This window comes from Euprymna scolopes, chromosome 7 (genome assembly GCF_053919585.1).
Source record: "Euprymna scolopes isolate OS-2025 chromosome 7, ASM5391958v1, whole genome shotgun sequence".
Lineage (NCBI taxonomy): Eukaryota > Metazoa > Mollusca > Cephalopoda > Sepiida > Sepiolidae > Euprymna > Euprymna scolopes.
The window spans coordinates 25,981,466-26,000,373 of record NC_136488.1 but is presented as its reverse complement, the minus strand read 5'-3'; the positions used below and the strand labels follow the sequence as shown (position 1 = coordinate 26,000,373).

Genomic DNA, 18,908 nt, shown 5'->3' with positions numbered 1-18,908 from the left:
AAACCTTGATTCCAGTAAAGCAACTGGTCCTGACGGCATTCCAATCATAGTGCTGAAAAAGCTTCAACCAGAACTAGCTCCCACACTTACAAATCTGTTTAAAGTGTTGTCTTAAAAAGAATTGCTTCCCAACACTCTGGAAAACCTCATCACTATGCCCTGCATTTAAGAATTCAGGTGATCGGTCATCTCCCTCTCAGTACAGACCAATAAGTCTCCTGTGCGTCATTAGTAAGTTGCTGGATCTGTGTTAGAGAAGTAATCAACCACTGGTTTCCGTTCTGCTCGATCTACACCAGATGTACTAACGGTTATATCTCATAGGATTAGCGAACCTCTCGATGGAGGCTCCCTTTCTAGAACAATTGCTCTTAAGATATCAAAGGCCTTTTTACTCCACAAGATCTTCATCTACAGTATAGCTGGAAATGTCTTCTCAATTATTAAATCATTTCTCTCTGATAAGTTTATAAGACTAGCGGTTGATGGGCAGAGTTCCTTAGGCGTCAATTCTGGACCTAACTCTTTTCCTGATTTACATCAATGATCTTCCAAGTCACATCCTTAGATCATTTGTAGATATTTATGCTGACGACACTACCATCTATGGCAACACTTGAAAGGATGTAAATGATCAAGTTCTCTCTGATTCTCTGATCTTGAGCATGTGGTACAATGGGGAAAGAGGTGGCTGGTTAATTTTGATACATCTAAAACCATCATCATCAGTGCTCTTATCCCTGTCTGGCATCAATTGAAATGCTGATGCAATTCTCTACCTGTACGTCCAAGGATGGAGTACTGTTGTCACATCTGGGCAAGAGCTGCTAGAAGCAGCTTTTCCTGCCTTGACAGAATTCAAAATAGACTTTGTAGCCTAGTGAGGAATGCCCCTTTTCTCTTCCCTGCAACCTCTTTCCCACAGAAGGGACGTTGCGAGCCTGTCCATGCTTTATCATTATTTTCATGGAACATGCTCGTCTGAACTCCAATCTATGGTTCCCCTCACCAAACTTTCATGAAAAACACTCATCTAGCTTAAACCACAGTCAATAATTTCCCCCACTTTTTATCTATGCCTAAACCCAAACGTAGATTCCATGAACAAAGCTTCTTAGAACTGTCTGCCTGAGGAACTCTCTTCTGTTTCCCTGCTTTTCAACTGACTACAATATGGTCGTCCTCAAGTTCAACATAAACAAGTTCTTGATAAGCCGTCCCCTTAAATAATTAAATTTACCAAATTTCCACTACTAATGATTACTACGATATTTTTTCATTGACTGCTGTATACTCATTAACCCTTATCCTCAAATGGCCTCCGGGTCTTTATAAGTGGTGATTCCTTTGTAAAAGAAATAAATAATAATTTCAAATCAATCGCTTATTGTTTGGCTTTTGAACTGACACTCTGATTGGTCAAGCAAGCTAAAGTATGAAAAAAAAAAAAAAGAAATTTTCAAATGATCAGCAGCAGCATAACCATTAATTTTCTTGTAGCCAAAATTGTAATTGAAATTTCTTGGAATCTATAATGCAACTAATCTACTTTGCCAGAAATGAAACTTGAAGAATTATGAATTAATACAAAAATGTTTTGTGGCCATTCATCCCTTCAACCGAATCCAGCTTTGAAGAATGGGAATAATTGGAACTAATTTCTTGCAAAATGAGCACTTTACTCTCAGTCAAGAATTCTAATTCATATTATTTGGATTCTTTGGACTATTATTCTCATTTTCAGTGTAATATTCACGATGGTTTCAGGCGATATAACTTTCAATCTTCTTCAGGGGTATATTGTCCAACTCTGGGGAATCTTTTTGTCAAACTCCGGAATCTGCACAGAATCTCAAGTGGAACACATTTTGTTTAATCCACAGAGATAGCATAGTCTCTTTATGTAAGGCACGACTGGGTAGAAGTCCAAAGTAATTCGTATTTGTATTCTGACTGTCGCCGCACTGCGGATTGAACCTCCAACCTCCAGATGAGTTTCTGGATGTACACTCGTTGCGTTGTGAAAATGATGAGAACAGTAGTCCGAAGAATCCAAATAAGAGGAATAATCAATCCTCATCTCAAAAATTAGAAACGTAATGTTTGTATTCATCTTTTCTACCAAATCTAAGCTTCCAATTACAAAGGATAAAAAGCAAGATGGTAACACGGTTCACCAAACTGAGGGCCAGATACCAGATAAAATCATTGAAGTGATTGCAGAGACAACGGATATAACATGTGTTCTAACCAGAAACGTCAAAACTTCCTAATTAAAAATGGAGGCGTATTTTTCTTCCATGGTTGACTGAGAGCAAAGCAAGAGAAGTTTCACATGAATTATTCATAAACGTGCTCCACAAACAAAAACACGTATTAATCATCCGATCACATTGCTTTATTTATATTAGGTTGATCCTCGTCTCTGGATTTTTATTTGCTATCGGCCATTTCATTGGCAGACATCGCTGGTGGCCACACTCAGTTTTCATATATGACTGTTATCCATTGCAATTGTATTTCTTCTTCTTCTTCTTCTTCATTATCATCATCATCATCATCATCATTATTATTATTTGTTAATTCTTAGAACTGTTGCCAAGGAAAGTCTAAAAGCAGTTGTCATATCAATGATAAGACGCAGCACTTTTCTGTTCATGTCCAGTGGGTGATATTAGTGTACGTTTTACGCCAATGCACCACACGTGTATATCGATCTATATATCTATAAAAGTGAATGTGTGTGTGTGTCTGTCTATCTGTGTACATTTTCCTATGCAATAACTCTGTCAATTTTAAGTATACAGACTCGAAATTTGATATACAGGGTACTGAGATTTGGGAAAATTTTTGTAATCTGTTTACGGCCAGAAATTTGGCTGTTAAGGGGTCAAAGTTCAACGATTTGACCTTTGAGAACTCTACCAAACTCCTTCGACAATTTTGGGTATAAACACTTGAAATTTTAGATATAGGTTACTTGGACATGGTTTTAACTTAATAACTTAATTTGAGCCTAAAACAATAAATGTTAAGGGGGGTCAAAGTTAAAAAAATTGATTGCGTTTTTTTTGTTTTTTTTTTGCTCAACATACACCTCCAAACACCTGGGCAACGCTGGGCTGAAATGCTAGTATACCTATAAAGTTAAGATTGTATCTCGCTCTGACTACTTTCTATTTCTACCTTTTTCTTTTTTGAACATTATTAAAACAAACTTCTTAATATACTCAGTCATGGATATGCAAGCGACTACATAAAAGTTAACAAATTTTCATATTCCTTTGAAAAACGAGCTATTTTTTATGACTTCTTATTTGATGCTTGGTTTCATCTCACTACCATGCTGAATTCTATTTATACATAGCTTCTACATTTTTCATAATTGCATGGAAGTTAAGATAAAAACGTTCTTGCACATGGAAATATATATATATATATATATATATATATATATATATATATATATATATAGTAATTTATAAAATATATATGGCGATTAAGCTACACTGAATATTCTGCGTTTCATCCACTGTAGGATTCGTCAGGCTTATGCGCAAATTTTGTGGTTGCTTCTTGTTTTTATATATGTTGAGGATTTTAGTTAGCCAATCAGCTTTCTAGTATCCACCGCGCCCCCTCCTATCAGCCAGTGGGCATGCATTTTATCGAACAAAGGATCTGTTTTAGAACTAGGTTAGTGGTTTAAGGTGGATCTTTCCCTCTTTTTTTTTTTTTATATATATGAATATGCCTATGTGTATTTTTGTTTTTTTATATGAATATATGAATATACCTATGTGTACACACACACATGCACACATATATACATATATATATATATACATATATGTGTGATCGTTTATGTATATTCATGTTTATTTAATTTATTTATTTGTTTGTTTTCTATTGTTATTGTTAGTTTTAAAGCTATTTTGTATCGCTATCCTAGAGTAAGTTTTATTTTGTGAACTTGTGAACACAGTTGTTTGCTATTTCTCGTCTACAGTTTAATAGATTTTGAGGTTCTTTAAAGTACAGGATAGCAAATTTTTCATGGAGGCATAATTTACATGGGTCGTCTAAATGTCTGCACGTGGTAGCTTGTCTCATTATTTTCCATTCGACTACCGGCGAATGTCCTCTTTCTTTGAGTTCCCAGTATTTATTCGCTAGTGTTGTTTTTATACGGTGTTTTTAAACAACACTAGCGAATAAATACTGGGAACTCAAAGAAAGAGGACATTCGCCGGTAGTCGAATGGAAAATAATGAGACAAGCTACCACGTGCAGACATTTAGATGACCCATGTAAATTATGACTCCATGAAAAATTTGCTATCCTGTACTTTAAAGAACCTCAAAATCTATTAAACTGTAGACGAGAAATAGTAAACAACTGTGTTCACAAAATAAAACTTACTCTAGAATAGCGATACAAAATAGCTTTAAAACTAACAATAACAATAGAAAACAAACAAATAAATAAATTAAATAAACATGAATATACATAAACGATCACACATATATGTATATATATATGTATATATGTGTGTGTGTGTACACATAGGTATATTCATATATTCATATTAAAAAAAAATACACATAGGCATATTCATAGCTTTGAAGACGACAATGTTATATTCAGCCAAAAAGCAGACAAACAGTATCATTACTGGTTGTTGTCTGAGCAATCTCTGATGATGATCCATGTGAGAACTAGTAGTAGTAGTAGTAGTAGTAGTAGTAGTAGTAGTAATAATAATCATCATCATCAATAATAATCAATAATAATAATAATGATAATAAATAATAATGAAAAAATTAAAATTTAGAAAATATGCTGACGATATTTGTTTGCAAGATTACTGTCCTGGAAAAATAATAGTTTCATTTTTTAAAATTTTATTCAAATGAATTTTTAAGTAAAAGGAGGGGTCAAAATATTTATACGTTTTGAGCAATAGCTATCCATTTTGTATGTACTTACTTAAAAATGATACTTGATACCCTCTTGCTAAGGTGAGTATTTACATCGAGGGGGCACGAATGTTACGAGTTTGTTAGAGCACCTTCTATTCTAGACAACAAAGAGTGCTCTGTGCAACGTCTCTGCAAATGTGGCAACAATTATTCTTAATGTTGCAACTCGTAAAGGAAACCAATTGATACGTTCAGAGTTTGAACATTTCTGATGTTTTGACACTTTTTTAATATCACGTCTGATCACTTGATTTATAGATCTGAGCATTATTTTTGATTAAACCAGAAAAAAAAAAGTTTGATTAACTTGTTTGTTTAAATGTTGTTCTTTAGTATTTGATTTTTTGATTTTTACTCTGGGATTTATTTTATAGACATTTTGCAATAAACTACTTTGAAATTTGTCACTTAAATCTTGTATTTCACACAATGTCTCTCCATCATGTTCTGCCATTTCATCGGCTATTTTTCCGACTTTTGGGAATTGTTCAGATCTTTCTGACGCCTGAAGATTATTTTAAACTTTATTTGATCAGCATCATTTGAAATGATAAATTTACTTGCAGGTAAACTCAATGTTGCTCAGGATTGAATGAGGGTCAACAAATGTTCCACACTTCCAAAAGGAAGCTTTACAGGACTTAGTCTAAAATACATTGTAGTCTACATTGCACTGTAGAGAACCTATTGTTTATTTTATAAATTTATTTTATATAATGTCTTGAATTAAAGTTTAAAATACAAAAGTCAAGTATCATGCATGGTTCAATTGTACTCTAAGCAGGAACATTCATGTCGAACACACCCCTGTGTTATCAAAGAACCTGCTGTTAATTTTATATGCCGGGCCCTTCTGCTTGTGCGGTGATAAACTTTTAAAATGCACTTGCAATGTTAGGCTATATAAAGGTGTTAACTTTAGTAAAAATCTTACTGTTCCTTCTTTAATCAGATTTTTTTAATTATCGATTTTTTATACTTATTGGAGGTATTCTGATACAAAACATACCTAAGACACATAAAGTACATTTGTGTGAAATTTCCAAAAAATAGGCCCAGCCATTCTGGAGTCCATAGGGAATGTACTCACTCACACATGCACACACACACACACACACACACACACACACACACACACACACACACACACACACACACACACACAGTGCCTTTTATATTTAAGTATAGATTGTAAGATGCATATTATTTAAGTTGACATGAAAAATACAACTACAGCACTAAGCCCTAAGCAGGTTTAACCATCTTCCTCTGAAGGAGGAAGTTTCATGGAAGTATGAAATTCACAATCGGTCCCTAATCGCATGTATGTCTCCATTAGGAGAGATGACAACATAAGGTTTTTGCAACTCTTGCAGGGAGGTGTTGACGTTCTCCTCATACTGGTACTGACCAGGCTCAATGTTGCTTAACTTCAGTGGTCTAATGAAAACCAGTGTGCTAACGTGATTATGCTGTATATTATTTAAATTCCTTTGAATTGGCACAAAAGTTGGGTTAATAGCTTAATAATGTTTACATTACTAAAGCTAAAAATATAATAATTGAATGTTTGGAATTTATTTTTTTAAAATAAAGCATTTTTATTCATAATTTTTTTTACTGCACATTGTCATTTTATGAAATTATTATTTCTAAAAAATCAAAACGCCCTATTTCAAGTTAATTCAACTTTACACAATAAACGCATCGTTTCTTTTATATATTGACTATGTATATATGGTATTATTTGGAAGGTTAACTAATTTACATATTGCTTTTAAAAAGGACATTTTATTAATTAACTAATTGTTTGTTTTTTTTTGTTTTGTTTTGTTGTTTTAATTGTTAAAACGCCATATTTTAAGTTAATTCAAGAAACATATTTTTTTATATATTGCTTATATATATGTGATATCAGTCACAACGTTAACGATTGTTGCATATTGTTTAAAAAAAAAAAGACATTTAAATAACTATTTGATTTCCTAGACTAACATAAGGAGCGTTCCAAAAATAATGCCTCCTATTTTTTTTATTCCACTTGAATATATCAGAGGGAATTGCAAATTGCACTGTTATGATGACTGCAAGTTTCAGCTTTCTGTTGAAGATATTGATGGTCTGAGACTCTAAGAAAACAACCCCTGTCATAAGTCAGAAGCAGAGATGCATCATTGAATTCCTCCATGCAGAAAAAAATGGAATAGATCAACATTCAAAGGCGCCTGTTGAACTTTTACAAAGCCGATGCAGTTGATATCAGTAAAGTTAGGAGATGGGTTTGTCGATTTCAGGAAAACAAAAGCAAAAAATAGTCTTCACTGAATTAAATATGCCAGAAAAATCCTTACCAATTGTTAGTATCATTTGGGTACTGAAATACACTCGGTTTAAAAAAAAAAAAAAAAAATCTAGAAATGACATTGAATTATTTTGGCCGTTTTTTTTTTTTTCTTTTTTTTTTTTTACATCATTTCCAAGGATTTTTTTTTTTTTTCCAATTCTACTACAAATTATTTGGCTTTTTTTCAGGTTCGTCTTGTGACAATAACAAAAGAGGTTGATGAAGGCCTTGGACTTAGTGTGAAGGGAGGGGCCGAACACAAGTTACCGGTTCTCATCTCTCGGATTGTCAAAGGTCTGGCAGCTGACCGGTCAGGACAGCTGTTTGTTGGAGATGCTATCCTCAAGGTGAGTCACCAAAACTATCGACTCTTACGTAATTTGTTCTATTGAAGCCTGATCACAAATATATAACGGAATCATCGATATTTATACAAGAGGGAAAAGGAGAAAAAAATAGCGATATTTTTTTTTGGGGGGGGGGGAGTCTCAAGAATAATAAGCATCGTTTACTCTTGGAGTTCATTTGTGGTTCGTTCTTACATTACAAATCAATGTAGATTGACTCAAAATTGATAGGCAGAATTTGTTAAGAAATCAACTTGTTTCAATCAGCTTTATTGTGATATTTCTTACTTTAACTGGCCCATTTGGCATAATGGTAATGTCCGCTAATGAGATAGGGATCAATCTTCAATCAAGTCATGCTAAAGACTTTTAAAAAATGTACTTGATGCCCCCTTACTGAATTATAAGCATTATAAAGTGAGGATCAAGAGTAAGTGGAGTAATACGCTTTGAAAAAGAAATAGCACCCTCCCCTACATCTTGGTGCAATAGCTAATGAAATGGGAGCCTTCAAGTCGCTATTGACTGTGGTCGACTATTTTACTTTATGACTTATATGTGACCCGTTTTTCTTGGGCCAAGACTGAAGGTGTTCTATTGATTCTTTTCTTGGAAATAGAATCCGGAAACTGTTCTTGAAGAAAGAGATGATGACGATTTTCATTTGAACGATATCTTATTCAGCAGTTGATTTCAAGTCCAATGTAAATAAATTCTTGGTGAACCACCCTCTTAAATAATCACTGTCCAAACAATTCTGCTCAATTATCACCATTATCACCAATAGAAAATTACTCACACCAGAGAGTATCTAATATCTTTACAGAGCCACCACTCGCCCATGCATGGATTATTGTTGCCACATCTGGGCTGGAAAATCTGCCACTAGTATTTCACTCTTAGGGTCCCAAAAAAAGTCTCAAATCAAATAGGTCACACACTATCGGCCAAGCCTCTGTCGCATAACCAATATTGCATCCCTGTGCTTGTTTTATAAGTACTTTAATGGAATGTGACTTGACGAACTTGTACTACTTGTGTCCTCCCTTCAACGTACTTACTCTTGACTAACCCAACAAGCAGCAAAATCCTACCCCTTCTCTGTTGAGGTCCCTAGATGCCAGAAAACCTACTTTAATAGTTTCCTTTCTTAGACTGCTAGACATTGGAATCTTCTCTCTGTTTCCTGCTTCCCAGGCTATACTAACCTGCAGAAGTTTAAATGTTATGTGAACAGTCATCATGTTGCTTAACTCCCTAGAGTCCCCTGTTAGACACGATCCCAAATTGTAGCTCCTTACATTTCAAATGGAAATATGTCTTGTTTGGGGTAAAAAGAAAAAAAAACGATCTCTGTGCTGTCTCATCGTCTACTCATTAACCCTTATTTTCGAGTGATCTTTGGACCTTGGTAAGTTGTTGTAAAAAAAAAAAAAAAATAATATAATTGTGCCCTATTTCTTTAATTGGAAATTGATTCTAACTAAACGATATCCAACAGGGTGTCAGAGCACCTCCATCACCTTTGAACTAAAATCACAACAGCAACTAAACTTTCAAATCTTTTCTATGCAGCATGATTAAAACTAACTAATCAACTATGTACTCCTTAAATAGGGCGTCAATTTACCTAAGTGTCACCCCCACCTTAATCACACTGTATGAGTACTTGACTATCATATGCACATTTACTCTGAAAGCCCACTCTACTGATTTTGGTTTCTTTTAAGCTTATATGCTTCAATATTCTTTTCTGAAAATATAATATAAAAACTTTATTAAGTACACATGAATTATTAACCATGAAAAATGTTCTATAAAACAGTGAAAGTCGTGTTTTCTAATTACTTAATGTTTTCGACTTCATCGTGTCTGTTGTTTGTGGTATTAATCTTGATAAAATAACCAGCATGACTACCTGGCATTGCTCGGGGCAAAAGAGTACCATATTTCTATTAAAACTTATCTCTATCTCTTTCACCTTTCCTCTCCTCCCTCTTTCTTCACGACCGAGCCCATTCGTCTCTCTGCACATGCACACAGTCACACACTTTTATAAAATCCTTGAGGAATGAGTCTACATAATCAACTCCTTGATTAAAAAAATCAGTTACTATTCTTTAGTTAGTTACATAATCTGAGTGGAAAACCACCACCACCCCCTTGATGAAATATGTTTCGATTTCTGGGCAAAGAGAATGAATGTTTTTTTTCTTAATTTTAGATATTATTGATCCAGGGCAATTCCAATCAAGAAAGTACCAACTTCGTGTGTTTGTTTTTTAGTTTTTTAGTTTTAGCTAGACATGCAGACAACTGCCCTTTATATTATAGATAGACATTTATAATAATTTTATAATTTATAATGATAAAACATTTAAAGATGCATACATTCAATCTGCATGTTTAGCTATGAAAATCTACACATTTTTTTTCTTATAGCAAACAAAACAAAAAAGAGGTGAAAAATATAAATATGCAACAAATGTCATCAAAGGCAAGATAAGTTACTCTTTTACCTACCTAGATAGGCTTTTTGTGTTTTATTTTAAAGCGTTTATTTACTTTGAAACAATCTCTATTTATCTATCTGGTCGGGATACTTGCCCTGACCAACGTGACTCTCTCTCCAGATTTCCGGCTTCCATCAGCTGTCTCAGATCTTTAGGATCACAGTTGGCATGTGCAATTTTCTGGATGTACATGGATCTAGGTTGTCCTACATTCATGCACTTGTGCTGTGGAGTCCACAACAATACATTTCTCACCAGCTCTTCCTTACTCCTCTGGCAATGACTGGCAAATCGTAGACATCGCTCCTTAATGGTAATAAATTTGGCAGGTAGGTTGCCATAAAGTTGCTGCTTTGTTGGATGATCTTGCAAAGATATATTTAGCACTGTTCATAGCATATGTGTGTTTAGCTTTCTTTCCAATCTTTTGATTAGTGTCTAGGTTGTAGCACCATAAACAAGGACAGACTCCACCACTGCTCTGAAGAACTGCCTTTTCAGTTTGTCAGTTAGCCTAGAAATCCATACTGACCGCAGCTAATCCAATGCAGCCCATGATTTTGAGATGCGAATTTGAAACAAAAGTAGTCTCAAGTATGTTGAATTAGAATGAAAAATATAATGGTTTTATTACAGCCATTTAGACCCTCGATAATCGGCCAGGAATTGAAAATTAAACAAAATACTGGTAGAACATTACATTTTCACATGATTAGTGACATTTATTAGATAGGTACCAGTATTTTGTTTAATTTTCGATTTTTGAGTGATTATCGATTATCCAAATGACTAACAAAATCGCCATTTATTTTTTGTTCTGATTCAACAAACTTGGCACTACATTGTAATAAGGATTGGCTATTTGTATTATTTGGGTTTATCAGCCTACTCTTTTCAGCATGAGTGTCATTTTCACAATGTTTCGGTCGATGTATCCTTCCACCTTCTTCAGGTGTATCTTGCTGAATTCGGGAATGCAGACGGAATTTCAAACAGAACCCTTGGTTTACTTCACGGGGGTAGCATGTTCTTGTTCCGTCAGCCATGACTGGATAGAGGTCCTAAGTAATTTTCAATTGTATTTTTTGATCGCTCACACTGAGAATTGAACCTTCAAACTTCAGGAGAATATCACTTTCGCAATTGATTTTTCCAAGAACTCTAACCACTGCGCCACAGGTTCTTGCAAGTAAATGCTTTAAAATAAGTTAAAATAGAAAAAATAAAACTTATCCAGGTATGTAGAAGAGTAACTTGCCTTTGGTAACATTTATTTGTAGCATATTTATTTTTCCACCCCCTTTTTTTTGTTTTGTTGGCTATTGTTAAAAATGCCTGAAAATCCTAATTCAAACTTAAACATTACAGAACAAAGTAAATACAATTTAAAACTGAAGTGTTACAGACTGAGAATTTTTTCCTAAACTGAAGTATGAAGTGAACGTCATGATGCTAGACACACGAAATAACAGACAAAGCCTCTCATTGAGATGCATGGACGCATCAAAATGGTTGAAATAATAATTATCTTGTGATGTATGAACCTGAGTAGAATTTCCTGTTGACCAGTAGATGTCATGTTGCATTGTGTATTTTATTGCTGCCACTTAAGAGGTGATGTAAGTTTGGAAAAGGTACTTCTATTCTCATTGGTCAAACAGATTTATGTGACTATTTATAACGAGGTCTTATCATGTGAAGAAGGTTTAACTAACAATGATGACCACTTGATCCCTAATTCAGAGCGAGGCTCATATTTCTTATGACATTCATCTTGCAATCATTCAGACATTTTTAACAATGATGATCTGAATGGCCAAATATCTTTCACATCTTTACAATTGAGTATGTCTCCGATATTTACATTATTTGGTGAATGATTAAATCTTTAGAAATTGAAAGAACAGCAAGGCAGTCAAATTCATTTGAATTACATAGAATAAAAATAGATGAGGGAGAAGACGGTGCGTGACTGGCTTAGATATTGTTGCAATCTATGGAATCGGCCATGCCAAGCTAGAATTCTATGTGATCTCTAATCTTTATTTATCCACTAATACAGTTATGCCAGGTATGACGATCCTCCTCTTAGTAAAATTAAATGGTAAATTAACAACATTTATCCAAGTAAATATGTACATTTTATTCTTTTTAACATTTTGCTTTTTTGAAATTTCATTCTTTTTAACATTTTGCTTTTTTGAGATTTCATTTTTTTTTTAAACATTTCTTTTTTTTTATATACATATCCTTTTGTACATTTTTTCTTTTACATTTCCTTCTATTTTTTTTATATTTCCATCTTTTTTACATTTCCTTTTTTACATTTCCTTCTATTTTTACATATCCTTTTATTTTTACATATCCTTCACTTTTTTTACATATTCTTCATTTTTTTACATTTCCTTCTATTTTTTTTTTTTTACATATCCTTCATTTTTTTTATTACATTTCCTTCGTTTTTTTTTACATATCCTTCTATTTTTACATTTCCTTCTATTTTACATTTGTTTTTGTTTTGTTTTTTTCACGTTTTTTATGTTTAATATTTTTAAAGTTTATTTTGTTTTACATTTTGTGTTTTGCATTCAGTTTCTTTTTTAAATATTTTTACAATAACCCATATTTTTTAAAAGCTACAATAGTATAGGATTTGACTTTGAATGCTTATCCCTTTTTTATATACTTGCTACATTTTCTCAATTTGTTTAACTTTGAACGACGTTAAACAACAGCAACATTATAGCATTTACTTCTTTTTGCCTTTATATATTTCGTGAATGATCTGCAGACATTTTTCTTCCCTTGAATAACACTTTACGATCCATTGTGTGTGTGTTCATTGTGTTTCCTGTTTCTTGTGTTCTTCCTTTGCCAACCTTTACCATTTCCTACTCTTCCCTGCTGTTCTTTTTTTCTTTGACAATTCAATGCAACCACGTGTGACAGTCTTCATCAATCAATAATCTCTGCTTCGGCTCAAAGAAGAAAAAAAATTATCCTATGTTCCATTGAGATTGAACCTTTAGTGCAACTTTATTCAATACGACTTCTATGAATTTATTTATCGTATTTGGCACGCCTTTTAAAATAGGTTTTCGTTCGATTGTTGCATCAGGATTCTTCTTACCAACACCAAGATTAAAGAGACTAGATTTTATTGATCGTTAAGTCAGGGATACAGTTGGGATTTTTCCTGCAGCAAGGTTGAAGAGAGAAAGGTGGAGGGGTTATTCTTTACAAATAAGACACTCACCTCAATTAACGAAACTTGAAATTCGGTGTGAAATGTTTCCAAGGCTGCGGTAAAGGTTTCTTCGAAGAGAATAGGCTCCCTCTATTAGGCTAGAAAACTGTTAGGGACCCTGCATCGGTAGTGATGAAGTTAGCTAATGTGGATTTTGACAAAGTTCACACAGTGCATGATAACTCAAATTACCAAGATTGCTTCAAGGTAAGTGGGCTCTCTCTACCATGCTAGAAGGTTATTCACACCTGAGTATATCCTGTACCTCTACAAAGCTACTATTCGCATGGAATACTGTTGACACATCTGGGCTGGTGTACCTGCCACTAGTCTGTTGCTCCTAGATAGGGTTTTTAAAAAATTTGCCAACCTAATAGGTCCTGCACTATCGGACAAACTCCAACCTGTCTCATTGTCGAAATGTGACATCCCTGTGCCTCTCAGATGAGCTTAAAGCACTAGTTCTTCCTCGAGGTAAATACCTCCAACAAATTAGACAAGCAGCAAAATTCCACCCTACACTCTAGAGATCCCTAGATGTCATAAAGCCTTCTACTCAAATAGCTTCTTCCCTTGAGCTGCTAGACTTTGGAATTCCCTCCCAAGCTTCTGCTTCTCTGACTGTACTGACATGCAGAAGTTCAAGTATGATGTGAACAGACATTTTGCTGCCCAACTCCCTAGATAGTATCCCTGCAAATTTAGTCCCAAATAGTAGCTCCGTACGAATTAGTGTCACTGTGTCTTGTTTGGGGTGAAAAAAACAGTTAAAAAAAAAATTGCAAAACGGTATCATTTCCAAGATTGAATCAAAGATGGCTGACATGTAAGGTCAACACTAAACAGTGTAAACAAAACAAAGGTATGAGTTTGACATGACGAATTATGTCATATTTGTCCGAGTTGGGAGAAACAAAGATTTTCAAATGGGTCGATCTACGGGAACCATGCAGAAGAAGATATCGAACAATGTCATAATCACTAATTGCAAAATGTTACCTTGATATATTTGTCCGTATTGTCACTACTTCGGTTAAGATATTAATTAAATTAAATAATAAATTAGCTTAGAGAACATTAGTCTCTCTCTCTCTCTCTAATTCTCTCCAAAATTAAACCATTAAGAAAATCTCACAGAAACGTCTCCATACGTTTTTGCATAAAAAGAAGCTACAATAAAAGAAAACGTATGTATAAATTCCTCGATATAAATAATGAACGTTTCGTTTTTGAAAAAATAAAACTTCTCATACCTACCAGCATGCTATATCTCTATAAAAGCATCTTTCACCCATACATGGAGTATTGTTATTATATCTGAACAGCAATTAGCTCTATATAAATAAACTAAGAAATAGATAGTTCCTTTTAATGGGGCCAAAAATGGATGGTCACATTTAATACTAGCAAGACCTTTCTTTTAACAACTATAAGAAATCTTTCTAAACACCGATTATTATGGCCAAGATCATCCTTTCAAATAGTTCAATTTTTAAACTCCTCAGTCTGACATTCTCATGAAACATGAATTGGAATAAGTGCACAGATGTTGATATACACCATAGTCATATTGACACACCATTTCTCATTGGATCACTGAAGTTAAGCAGCATTGAGCCTAGTCACCAGCATGGGTGACCATTTGGGAATACCAGGCGTTGTATGTAGGAGGATGTTGACACCTCTTGCAAGAGCACCAAAAACCTAATGTTGTCATCTCCCCTAACGGGGATATACATGTGACTGGGGCCCCTTTGTGAATTTCATACTTCCATGAAACTTCCTCCTTTGGAGGAAGCAAGTTAAACCTGCCTACGAATTAGTGCTGCTTCAGTACAGTACAGTGCAGTACAGATGCTACCAAGTTTGCTGCAAAGAAGGTAGATTCCCGCTATTGTGCTAGAAAACTTTCCACACCTGTCAATATCCTATATCTCTACAAAGCCACCTGGGCAGGTGCATCTACCATTAGAATACCTCTCTTGGATAAAGTGCATAAAAAGATTTGTAATATATCCCACACAATTCAACCTGGATGTCTTCAAGTCCAACACAAACAAATTCCTGACGAACCGCCCCCCTTAAGTAATGACACCTTATCAAATCCCCAATACTATTACTACGATAATATCCCTTTGATTACTGTACACACAGTAACCCTTATCCCCGAGTGGCTCCTGGGCCTTGATAAGTGGTGACCCCAATGTAAAAAAAAAAAAAATCTGTCGTGTTCCAGCCCTGTGTTACATTGCTGTGTCTGTTTTATATTTCTCTGGAATGTGCTCTTATGAAGTTAGCGCACTTGTACCCATTCGATTAATCAAAATTGGGAATCGGAAAAATCAGAACATTTAGATGTATTGGAATCAGAAAAGTTTGTACCTATTTTTCGATGCCAAAACAATGCTTTTAAATTTTTTTTTTTTTTTTTTTTTTTTTTACACAGTGATCACCACTTATCAAGGCCCGGAAGCCACTCAGGGATAAGGGTTATTGCAAGTACATTACGTTAGTGAGGAGATTTGCTGAAATGTTTACTTAAGGGGGCGGTTCATTAGGAATTTGTTAACATTGGACTTGAAGACAACCAAGTTGTAGTCCGGAGGGAAGCAGGCAGACGGAACAGAGTTCCACAGGCGTGCAGTTCTAAGAAAGAAGCTTTGTTCATGGAATCCGCGTTTTGATTTAGGCACAGATATAGAGTGGGGGAAATTTTTCACAGTGGAGTCAGCTAGACGGGTGTTTTTTGTGAAAGATTGGTGAGGGGGGACCAGAGATTGGAGTTCAGACGAGCATCTGCCATGGAAATAACGATAAAACAAGGACAGGCTCGCAACGTCTCTTCTGTGGGAGAGAGGTTGCAGGGTAGAGAAAAGGGCATCCCCCACTAAGCCACAAAGTCTATTTTGTACTCTGTCAAGGCAGGATAGGCTGTTTTTAGCAGCTCCTGCCCAGATATGGCAACAGTATTCCATCCTTGGACATACTTGGCTTTTATATAGATAGAGAATTGCATCAGTAGTGAGATATCTTCTGGAGCGGTAGAAGGATCCCACCATCTTTCCAGCAACCTTAGCAACAGACTTGATGTACGTGTTCCATTTCAGATCAGGAGTAAAGGTCAAACTCAGAAGCTTGTCAAAACACAGGGCCTCACCCAGACGAGAGCCATCCATCACAATTGATGCCAGATGGGGATCAGAGCGTTGATGATGTAAGGATAGGAGTTTGGTTTTGGATGCATTAAAGGTAACCAGCCACATCTTCCCCCACTGAACAACGCGCTCGAGATCAGAGGAGAGAGAATCAGAGAGAACTTTGTCATTTACAGCCTTTGATGTGTTGCTGTAGATGGTCGTGTCATCAGCATAGATGTCAACGAATGATTTAAGTATGTGTTTAGGGAGGTCATTGATGTAGATCAGGAAGAGAGTTGGGTCCAGGATTGACCCCTGAGGGACTCCAGCATTTATATTGCAGGCCTCCGATTTTTGTCCATCTACCACTACTCTTATGAGCCTATCGGAGAGAAATGATTTAATGATTGAGAAAACATTTCCAGTTATACCGTAGCTGGAAATCTTGTGAAGTAGACCCTTATGCCATACCTTGTCGAAGGCCTTTGATATGTCAAGAGCAATTGCCCTAGAAAGGAAGCCTTTGTCAAGAGATTTACTAATCCTGTGGGATATAACCGTCAGCACATCTGCGGTAGATCTTGCAGAGCGGAAACCATATTGTGTGTCACTAAGAAGGTTATTCCTGCTGAGGTGGTTGACTATTTCTCTATTTAATATGGATTCCAGCAACTTACTCATAACACACAGGAGACTTATTGGTCTGTACTGAGAGGGAGATGACTTATCACCTGAATTCTTAAATACAGGGCAAACTGATGAGGTCTTCCAGGGAGTCAGAAAGCACTTCTCCTTAAGGCAGCGCTTAAATAGTTTCATAAGTATGGGAGCAAGTTCTGGTTGAAGCTTTTTTAACACTATAATTGGGATGCCATCAGGGCCAGTTGCTTTACTGGAATCTAGGTTCTTGATTAGCTTAGCGACCTCATGCACGGATATTTGTATGTTACCTAGCTTGTTCTGTGTTATAGGAGGAAATATGGGGAGTTGATGGCCTTCGTCGCATAGGGTAGAATTAGCTGCAAAGTTCTTTGCAAATAGTTTGGCCTTGTCTGACGCTGACGAGATGACCTCTGGTCCATTTATAATGGTTGGGATAGAACGCACACTTCTGTTCAGGATCCTATTTGTTATTTGCCAAAACTGGTGGGATCCAAGCCGCTGATCAGCTACCTTGGATTTAACAGACTGGGCATATAGCTCTCTTTCATTTTTTATTACTCTTTTATAGTGGTTGCTGGCAGACCTGAAAGCAGCTTTAGTCTCAGTGCATCTATTACGTTGGTAGCTATGGAAAAAGTGATTTCTGTGCGCGATAGCAGCAGCACATTCTGGGGAGAACCATGGCTGGCTGTTAGGTTTTTGTTGGAATTTTTTAGATGGTATGAATTGGTCTATGCCTACAATTAACCATTCGGTCAGATCTGATACTATAGAGGACACATGCTTTTTAAACATGGAGTGCAGAGGTAAATCAGATATGAATGTACGGAAGCTATCCCAGTCAGCCATAGAGTATCGGTATACAGTACGGTGGAGGGGTACGTCTGGGGGCTTCTTACATTTCGTTTTTATCTTAACTGATACGACTGAGTGGTCGGAGGATCCTAGAGGAGAATGAACGGAACATGAACATAGCTCAGGGGAAGTTGAGAGAAAAAGGTCTAAGAGGCTTGCATATTGACCGGGTGTATCGGGCACACGGGTGGGTTCGCGAACAATCAGAGTGAGATCATAAGCAATGGCAAAATCATGACAAAACCTCCCCTCATCATCTGTCTTATTTGAGTGGGGTAGCCATTCCACGTTATGGACGTTGAAGTCACCACATATGTGGATGTTAGCCGAGGAATGTGAAGACAGTATGTGGTCTATTTTCTCAGATATGCTCTTAAAGATAGTAACTCCACTGTTGTGGGGCCTATAGAGGGCAAATATAAATGCAGTGGTGTTAGCAAGTGCAACCCTGAAGCACATATAGGGTAAATTAGGATCTTCTCTAGAGATATCCCTACCACACGGGAAGCCATCCTTAATGTAGGCACATATTCCATGCCCATGGCGATCTTGGGGGTCAGATTTAGCTGTTAAATTTGAGTATCCGTTAATTATGAACTCATCTAGGGAAGTGGTCGACCCTATTCCAGTTTCACTTAGAAAGAATATGTCCGGTTTCGTCTCCTGTAATTGGGTTTCAACCTCTGGAAGGTTGGAACGTAGACCCCTGATGTTGGAGAAGGAGACCTGGTAGTAGGGGTCTACGTTGGAAGATGGGGTTCTAGGTTTAATCGAGTTTTTATTCTGGAGATATTTCATGTTGAGGTTTGGGGATTTGTGG

The 18,908-nt window shown here is 35.8% G+C and overlaps 1 protein-coding gene across 4 annotated transcripts in view; it reads left to right on the top strand.

Moving 5' to 3' along the window:
• Positions 1-18,908, top strand: part of LOC145279663 (gamma-1-syntrophin-like) — a 686,561-nt gene that overhangs the window by 562,188 nt on the left and 105,465 nt on the right. For all 4 annotated transcript variants that reach the window (XM_080130906.1, XM_080130908.1, XM_080130909.1 and 1 more), the window contains one exon: positions 7,515-7,673. In XM_080130906.1, the coding sequence (XP_079987032.1) occupies positions 7,515-7,673 (159 nt within the window). The remainder of the gene's footprint in view (positions 1-7,514; positions 7,674-18,908) is intronic.